A 10029-nucleotide genomic window follows, 5' to 3' on the forward strand; every position below is an offset into this window, starting at 1 on the left:
CAATGCTGGACAAGTTATTTCTCTGCTAAACATAATTCCACTAACATTACTTCAAGCTTCCAATTCTTAAGGTATATCTCTATGAGGTCACCAACCAGGTAGCCAGACTACTTCTCTCCAGGGCATGGCGATCAGAATGTTTTCTTTAATAAGGATAGGAGGACAATTCCTGACCAGAAGCTATGTGCTATCATTTCTTTCTAAGAGGACTTCAGAACAAAAGCCAGATAGAACACTGCCAGGTTAAAATTAAACCTTTTCTTTTAATTCAGAGTCTGGATTGAGCTACAGTCAAATCCCTTTTAATGAAGGGATAGAAATCCCTGCCCCGATCAGATTGATTTTTTTTTTGACTGGGCAAAAAAGCCTATTCTTTGCTTCATTCTTTTAATTCCAACCTAAAGTCACTGAATGAGGGTTGCCTAAGTCAAACTAAGACCTGTTAAAGACCTTATCTTAAAAAGGTCAAGGTTTCCCACTTCATCCAGGGCTATCTCCAGGTTTTCTGATCCATAAACTCAGATGACTGGAGGAGAAAACGAGGTCGGTGACTTTGTATAGCACCCCCTACCCCACCCTCACTTAAATCCAATTCACTTGCATGGCATGGCATCCCCTCCCTGATGTCACAATCCTTTTTTGAGAACAAAAGACAAACAACAGAAATCCCTTGTAACTCTCATTTTTAACCCCATGGTCATCCCATACCGTAAAATTCATTTGGGAAGGTTGTGTCTAAGAAATTCCAGGAGAGCTGTCTTGAAGCTAGATCATAAAGCTCTCTACTAGAATTCTATTTGGATAGAAACGAATACAAACATAAAAACAAAGGAAGATGGGAAGACTATTACCCTTTACTCTTCTGGCCCACATTCCTATCTTTATCTGTCAATCTCTCAACAGAGACATTTCTGACTTTCTTCCTATGTTTTGGCCAGTGAAAAACATCACTGTCTCTCAAAAATTAAATGATAAAAGTCAGGAATCAAATCCAAGCTTTCTTGACTCCAAATGCAATGCTTTTTTTTCTTTCTTTCTACTGTTTTCTAACTAGCAGGTCATCTCTCTATTGTCTCCTACAGATATAAAGGAAGATATATTCATGTTTTCATAAAGCAAAGGGTTCTATGATCCCTTGTGGCAAGCTTTGTGATCTTTCAAAACACTTATATCTCTTATCTCATTTGATGCTTGCAAAAAACTTAAAATATAGGCAGAGGATGCATATATTATCCATAACTGAGACCCTAGGACCATACAGCTAGTGAGAGTAGTAGTCAGGAGTAGATGATGGAATATTAGAGCTAGAGGGAACCTTAGAAATTTTCTAGTCACACCCACCCATTTTATAAATGAGAAAACTGAAGCCCAGTGAAGGCATCCAGTTAATGGTAAGGTTGGGACTTTAGTCCATTGTTCTTTCTGCTTTTTGTTGTTGTTCAGTTATATCCAAGTCTGTGTGACTTCATTTAGGGTTTTCTTGGCAAAGATACTGAAATGATTTGCCATTTCCTTCTCTAACTCATTGTACAGATGAGGAAACTCAGACAAATAGAGGGAAGTGACTTGTTTAGGATAACACAGTTAGCAAATGTCTGAGACTAGATTTGAACTCAAAAAGAAGAATCCACCTAAGTTTAGTAGAGGAGGAAGAGGAAGAGGAAAAGGAGATAGGAGGAAGAAGAAGAAGAAGAAGGAGAAGGAGAAGGAGAAGAAGGAGGAGGAGGAGGAGGAGGAGGAGGAGGAGAAGGAGAACAAGAAGCACAAGAACAAGAACAAGAACAAAAGAAGCACAAAAACAGGGGGTGTCAGGCGGCTAGGTGGTGCAGTGGATAGAGCACCAGCCCTGGAGTCAGGAGTACCTGAGTTCAAATCTGACCTCAGACACTTAATAATTACCTAGCTGTGTGGCCTTGGGCAAGCCACTTAACCCCACTTGCCTTGCAAAAACTAAAAAAAAACACAAAAAAAACCCCAGAACTCAATGAAATGGTTTTAAAAAAAACAAAAGACAGCAGAAGGAAGTTCAGAAGAAAACAGACAAACAGGGCATTTTTGTCACTTATAAATTTAATTTGTACTTAAAAATCAGTTTTAACAGAAGTTCTTAATTTTATATACAAATTTTTTCTATACTTTGTAATTGAAATAGTCATGTTTATTATGTTCCAAATAAAAGAGAACATTTGAATAATTGGATAGATAGGTAAAGATGTTGGAGATGATATATTAGATAATAAACAGATAGATGATAAAATAAAATGAGAGGGTTGTTCTCATTGGTTTCTAAGGCTTATTTCATCTCATTCTATGAGCCTATGATCTTCTCATCATTCACAGCTTCTGAAAGAGACATTGAATCATGGCAGAAGAACTGTATTGTCCATACATCTTCCTGGAGCCCCTGTTCTAGAAGCTGTGGAATGGGAATCTCAACCAGAATCTCCAATAACAATGAGCAATGTCAACTGTCAAAGGAGAGTCGCTTGTGTAACCTGAGACCCTGCGAGGTGAACATCACCCAGCACATCAAGGTAGGAGCTTCTTTCCCCTATGTTTGAAGGTTCTCTCAATATGTCATTTGGTTATATTGCAGAATCTCAAATTAATTCTGCAAGTCATTTGTTTTCGCTTGAATACCTGCAGTGTCAGGGAACTCATTATCTAATAAGAAAACCCAATCAAGTATTAGATGACATTACTTGTTAGAAAAAACATACTGTAACTCATGGCATGTGTAAGTTTTCATTCATTCATTAGAAATCTATTTCTCATATTGAGTTAAAATGAAATTCTTTGTATTGCTTCCCTTTTCAGGTCAATCAATCAATAAATATTGTTAAGCACCTACCACCAGACACTGGAAATACAAAAAGAGGCCAAAGATAGTATTCTCCCTCAAGGTGTTTAATTTTGCTTTTTATGATTAAATTCTGGTTCAGCATTTATTAGTTATCTTGACTTTAGGCAAACCATTTCACTTATGCAAGATTCAGTTTCCTTACTTATAAACTTGTGATCCATAATGTTCTTTTACAGTTACCCCAACTGGATTGCTTTCCATCTTTGCTTCAGTTCTTGATTCCTGGGAAGGACCTCCCTCTCCTCTCTCCACTGTTAATAATCCTTCCCTTCCTTTAACATCTAGTTCAAATACCATCCACTTTAGGAACTCTTCATAACATTCCCCAGCTGAAAGTGATTTCTCCTTCCTTAAATTTTTTTTAGAACTTTATCTGGACCTCTCCTCTATCTTGATTGCATTCTCTTTGGGAGCCTAGTAAAAGTATGCTGGTAAATATTTAAGAAGCAGGTTTCCAGGAGAAAAAAATGTATGCCTCCCACTTGGATTTAATCTGCATTATAAACAATTTATTCATCACTTTCTTAAATCTAAATAATAAAAAACCAATAAGGCCCTGATTTGTAGTCTTGACTGATTTCTGAGGTGTAAATATTCACACTGAAAATTTAATAACAGCCCAAACCCCCCACACACAAACACACACAAGCTGGCTCCAGTACATCTCTGAATTAGTTTTGTATAATACGCTCCCCTCTCCCCTTTTTCCAAAGCTCTGCCACCATTCCTGTGGAAACAGAAAGAGACCTCACAAGACTGATTTTGTTTTTGTAATTTTCTTTGTTTCATGGATTCTTGATGTTGTTGAGTTGTAGTCCTGACTCCCAGGATGAAAAAAAGAAAAAAATCATCACCAATTATTCAAAACACTTGTATTGTATTTTAAAATTGCTATTGTATTTTAAAACAAATTTATTTACTTATTTTTATATGTGGTTATAATCTATTCCTCCCCTTGCCTGCTAGAAAAAAAAATCCTCCCCATAAAATGCATAGTCAAGCAAAACAATTTCCCACACTGACCATGCCCCAAAATGTGTTTCTCCTTGAATTTCAAGTTCATTACCTCTTTGACAGGAGGCAAGTTGTCTAGCTTATTTGTCCTAAGTTTCTCTATACTTAGCTGGTCTAGCCCACAGGAAAAAATAAATAAAGCCTATCGCCAGGGCAGAATAGCCTTTTCACTTTGGTAGCACCCTTGAGAACTTGTGTTCTGTCGAAATAGCCTTGGAAAGAGAACACAAGATCAACACTCTCTTCCTGTTCCACTACCCCACCTCCACACACACACACACACACACACACACACACACACACACAAACATACAAAGTGACTTAAGCCATAACCACTTTGAAGAATGTAATATCACTAAATACATGTCTTAAACAGAAGAGAATGGTTCCATTGAGTATGCTTTCTGGTCCCTCCAGCCCAGCTTTATGTCTCTGATGCCGGTATTAAATGACCTGTTACTGGAGGAAATTAGGGTGTTACCTTCTCTGGAGGTCTTTGAATACCTAATAACTTAACTCAGATAGATTGTCTCACAATGAAGGATAGATATGAACCTATATTTTTGAACCTATATTTTTTACTCAAAGTATGATTGTAGAAAGGCAGAAGTAAAGAAAATAACAAGAAAAAGGGAAATTTACATTTTAAAGAGTGATGTATAGAAAAGGAATGAGAGCGCTAAGAGATCTGGATTTTAGAGCTGAATCAAGTATTAACTCATCATGTGACCATAAGCATATTACTTCCCAGTTCTAGGGATCAATCAGTCAGTAAGTAAGCATTATTTAAGCAATTTTTATGTTCCAGACACTGATCATAAGTGCTAAGGATATAAAAAAATGGCAAAAAAAATAGGCTCTTCTCTCAAGAAGTTCTTATTCTAACTGGGGAGAATACATAAAAAGCTGGACATGTACAAATTGGGCAAAGATTGGATGGAAGGCAATCTGAGAAGGAAAGGCACTGGCAATGAGGGGAAGAAGCAGTCACTTTTTCATTTGAAAAATGAGGAAAAATGGACTAATGATTTCTAAAGGTCATTTGATAGTTTATCATTCTAGAATCCTTGTTCTAATATTATTTATTCTAAGGATCCCTTTAAGCCCAAACATTCTATATTTTAATGGTCTTTGTTCTAAGGTCATTTCTTGCTATAAAGTCCTGTGTTCTAACAATATCAGTTCTAAAGTCTCTGACTACTCTAACATTGTATTCTAATAGTCTGTTCTAAGGACACTTTCAGCTAAAAAAGTTCCATGTTTCAGGATTCCATGCTCTAACCGTATAAATTCTAAAGTCTTTTCTAGCTCTAACTTTGTGTTCTAAATCTACATTCTAAGATTTTTTTCAAACTTTGTCTCCTAATATTCCAAGTTCTAAAGTCTCTTCAACTCTAACATTCTATAGTCTGAGGCCCCTCCCAGTTCTAACATTCTATATACCAGAATTCCTTTTGTTCTTAAATTCTATGATTCCAAGGTAAGAAGGATCACTTAAGTTGAAATGAAGGGGCTAGAGGTTTAGACAAAAGAAGGTAAGCAGTCAACCAGAGTGCTCTTAAGACCAAACTAAATAAATCCCTCTTTCTTCTCCTCTAGCCAGGGAAGAAGTGCTTGGCTGTGTATCAACCAGAGCTTCCAGTGAACTTAACCATCTCTGGCTGTGTGAGCACCGACAGCTATAGACCCAAGTACTGTGGAGGCTGCACAGATAATAGGTGCTGCACCCCCTACAAGTCCAAGACCATTGTTGTGGATTTCCAGTGTCCTGATGGCCCAGGCTTCTCCTGGAAACTTTTGTGGATCAATGCTTGCTTTTGCAACCTGAGCTGTAGGAACCCCAATGACATCTTTGCAGACTTAGAACAATACCATGATTATACAGAAATAGCCAACTAGGTAGACAAAAGGCTAGAGTAGCTCAAGACCCAGGAGGACTACCTTTCATGGGGTCAAAGGCAACATAGTCTCATACTCTAATTCCCTTCCACACTGGCAGATTCCATGCCCTTTAAGAGACTGCTGCAAGATACCGGTTGATCAATTAGGGGGCAAATTTTCTGATCTAGCTCCTAACTGAACACCATTTTCTGCCTTAGCTCTTAAGCCAAGAAAACTCTTCATTTAACAAGGTGCTGTTTGTAGAAGACTCAAATGCCTCCAATAGGCAAACCTTAAAACCCTGTCTATAAATGCTAGCTATTATTAAATGGACAATGTGATTACTCTTTATTTTACATTTATAATGTAGAAAAATGTAGTCACTTCTAACAGGCTTTGCCTTCCACTTCCAAAGTACTCAGGAGGTGAGGTGGGATAAAGATAATGCAACATGTTGTTTTTCTACTTTTATGTCTTTCCTACAGAAATTTCAAGTCTGTTATTTAATTTTCTTTTTGCCTAAGACTTAAAAGAATGGGTTTGCCCTTCAAAAAACCCAACTGGCAAAAACCCAAGCATATTTCACTGATGAATTAAGGGCATTTTTCACCTCATAGATAAACTCATGTCAAGGCTCCTTTAACCACTTCTCCCAGTTCCTAATGTCTTCTTCTGGTGCCTAAAGGTCTAATCTAGATTTTAGTCTGGTAGAAGAGGAAGAAATAAGGACTCAGGATTTGGGGGTCAAGTTCAAACCCTTTCCCTTACTATTTGTATGACCTTGGATGAGTTGCAAAGTCTCTGAGCCATAGCTTCATCTGTAAAATGGAGATAATAATCTCTGCCCTGTCTATGTCACAGGAATTTTGTGCAGATCAGACAAAATTATGATAAAGCTATAAGGTGCTATATAAATGTGAGCTATTATTAGTAATAATAACAAATGATATGTTCTTCTGTCTGGGTTATATCTCAGGTGAACTGGGGTACAGTGCAGTATCAATTCTCCCTAGCAGAGAGAGATTGAGAAATTAATGACTTGGTCTTCCAGGACCTTCCATATTTCCTTATTAGTCCTCCTAGATACTTTCTCCATGATTCTCCTTATGACCTTGCCTTGGGAGCCAAATCCAATGTTCATCATGAAAAACTCTGGAAGGAAGCATGGGGCAGTGAGACATCTGTTGTCTGTTAATTAATGGGTACTGTTGTCATTCAACCCTATCAGAAACATAAAATTCTATGCAAAACTTAAATAAAAGCCTGAAAAAGGCTAATATAATTGACCTCTCTTGGTTAAGAGCTGGTGATACCTTATGATGCTGGTTGGGAATGGCAATCTGGTACCTGTGATCCAGAATCACAGGATTTCAACTCTAGCCCATGTGATGTCATTTTGGATACCATTCTTAGATTTCTGTACATCCTATAAACTCCCTGTGGCTTCCATCCATACATGTCATCTGTGAGTATCCAGGAGATCAAGGATCTCTGGGGAGTTCTCATTAGTCTTATATCTGTGTTATAGGAATGGACAGGGTGGGGTGCTTGGTAAAGGCAAAAGAAACAAGATAGCTTTGGTTTTGTCATTTATAATCTTATTCATTTCATCAGTGTTGTTATTCTATATGTGGTATGAAAAATGATGTAGTTCGGAAACATGTCAAATTGTATCTCCGATTTCTAGTTGAACAGAAATGTGTAAACAATGCCTTGCTTAATTATTCGTGAAAATCATTTAACTAATTTTGTAATGGCTGATTGCATATCTTTGTCTATATGTATGTATATGTATGTGTGTGTATATATATATATAATTTTCAAACTGTGACTTAATATTTAATCTTACAGAGGTATTTTTGTAAAGCATATTTTTAAAGTATAGAAAAATTTATCAAGATTTACAGAGTGGGCAAAATGAAACCAGGACAACCATGTTTCCTGGTGTTGTTCATTGTTCATCATCATATAGTCCTTCTTTACCCAAAGTGGAAGATTTTTATTACTTCAATTTTGAGTTTGTGACTTTTCCTCCTGAAAAATAATAAATCACCAGCAAAATGAGCAATGGACCAGTACAAAGTGTTTCATTTGGGTTTCTAGAGTTAAAAATAAAATAAAAATCTCAAACTGTATAAGTTAGACTATGGTAAAAATTTACCATCTGTTACTTAACATATCTATCTGCTTGTTAGTGATTTCCTCAACTCATCATTTTCTCTCTCTCTCTCTCTCTCCCCCACCCCATATCCAATCTGTTGCCAAGGCCTTTTGATTTTAGCTATGTAGCATCTCTCAAATATGCCTCTTTGTTTTTGGTGATACTTTCCCCATCCTAATGCAGACCCTCATCATTTTGCAATTGAACTATTGCAATAGCCTGTTGATTGATCTATCTGCCACAATTGTCTTCCTACGCCAATCCATCCTCCATTCACGCAAAGTGATTTTCTTAGCACACAGGTCTGACCGTGTCATATATCCCCCACCCCCCATTTAATAAATTCTGATGGTTCTTTATCATCTCCAGGATCAAATACAAAAGCAAAGCCTTTCATAACTTACAACTTATCTTCCATCACTGTTCTCTTAAGTCCACTGACATTAGTCTTATTTTCTGACAAATCTACAATCCACTGATGTGCCACCTTTCATTTCTGGGTATTTTCTCTGGTTGTACTCCCTCCACATCTATACTTCCTGATTTTTCTGACTTCCCTCAAATTTCAGTTAAAATTTTGCTTTCTATAGGAAACCTTTCCCAAATCCTCTTAATTCTAGTCTTCCCTCTTATTTATTTCCTATTTATTCAGAATATAACTTCTTTTTAATACATTTGTTTGCTTGTCTCCTTATTAGATGATGAGTTTCTCAAAGACAGGGATTGTCTTTTCAGTTTCTTTGTGTCCTTAACACAGTATCTCACACATAATAAATGCTTATTTATCAATTAGATGATTTAACAAAGATTCAGGAAATATGTACCACAAAGATCATTGTATTTAGAGTCAGAGGACATTTATTCAAATGTGCTTGATGCTTCCCATAAGACCTCAGAAAAGTTACCAACTTTTCCAAATCTCAATTTACTCATTTTAGAAATGAAGTTATTAAAATAGATGATCTGTCTTCAAGTTCCTTCCACTCTAAATGCCACAATAATAGAAATCAGTCTCATTAGGTAGTTTTTCAGTCCATTTGGAGTTTTCTTGGCAAAGATACTGGAGTGGTTTACCACTTCATTCTCCCACTCATTTTATAGATGAAGAAACAGAATGAAGTGACTTGCCCAGGGTCATCATCAAAGAAATGCCTGAGGTATGTGCTAAGAGGCATATGTTATTATTATACTCATTTCACAGATGAAGAAACTGAGGCTGAGAGAAGTTAAATGATTTGCTCAAAGTAACACCAACTAGTAAATAAATGTCTGAAGTCAGACTCTACTATAAGGAAGTTTTCTAATAATTGGAGCCATTCTAACATGGAATAAGGTGTCTCATTAAATAAATAATGAACTCCTTATCACTGAAAGTATTTGAATGATAATAATAATGATGATAACAAGGAAAAAAAGGCAGAAAGGGAAGAACAAGAGGGGAAAGAGGAAAAGGAGAAAAAAGAAGAGGAGGGAGAGAAGGGAAAGGGGAAGGGGAGGAGGAGAAAGAAGAAATGGGGAAGGTGAAGAGGAGGAGGAGGATGAAGAAGGGAGGGGGAAGAAGGAGAAGGAGGAAGAAGAGGAGAGGAAGAAGGGGAGAGGAGGATCGTTTTGCACATTCCTTTAAGTTTTGCAAAACACTTAATGTATTATCACATTTGATCATTACAATAACTCTGGGAGGTAGGTGCTAGTTTTCCTGTTTTATAGGTGTTAAAACTGAGTTTCAGAGAGGTTAAATAACTTGCCTAGAGTCATGGAACTAGTGTCTGAGAAGGATTTGAACTCAGGATTTGAATTCCCCCACTCCAAGTCCTACACTCTCCCCACTGGGTCACCTAATTGCCATAAAATGAGGCAGGGAAACTATGATCTCTTCTGATTCTAGCATTCTACGTTGTAAAGGTCTATCCTATTTTTCATAACATTCTGCTTTTTAAGGTCTCTTTTCATCCCTAACATATCTCGATTCTAAGGTCTTTTTCAGATAGAGCAATCTATATTATATAAAGTTCCCTCTGGTTCTGACATTGTAGATTTGGAGGTCCGCTCCAATTCAAACATTCTATTAATAATTAAATAGATTACTAAGGGAGGCCCTACAGAGAAGGGA

The 10029-nt window shown here is 36.9% G+C and overlaps 1 protein-coding gene across 1 annotated transcript in view; it reads left to right on the top strand.

The window, feature by feature from the left end:
* CCN4 (cellular communication network factor 4) overlaps nucleotides 1-7878 on the top strand; it is a 50434-nt gene extending 42556 nt beyond the window's left edge. Inside the window, exons 4-5 of the mRNA XM_074202492.1 lie at nucleotides 2341-2534; nucleotides 5477-7878. Coding sequence (XP_074058593.1) covers nucleotides 2341-2534; nucleotides 5477-5776 — 494 coding nt within the window. The 3' untranslated portion in view covers nucleotides 5777-7878. The remainder of the gene's footprint in view (nucleotides 1-2340; nucleotides 2535-5476) is intronic.
* The last annotated feature ends 2151 nt before the right edge of the window (nucleotides 7879-10029 follow it).

The sequence above is a fragment of the Macrotis lagotis genome, chromosome X (genome assembly GCF_037893015.1).
Source record: "Macrotis lagotis isolate mMagLag1 chromosome X, bilby.v1.9.chrom.fasta, whole genome shotgun sequence".
NCBI lineage: Eukaryota > Metazoa > Chordata > Mammalia > Peramelemorphia > Peramelidae > Macrotis > Macrotis lagotis.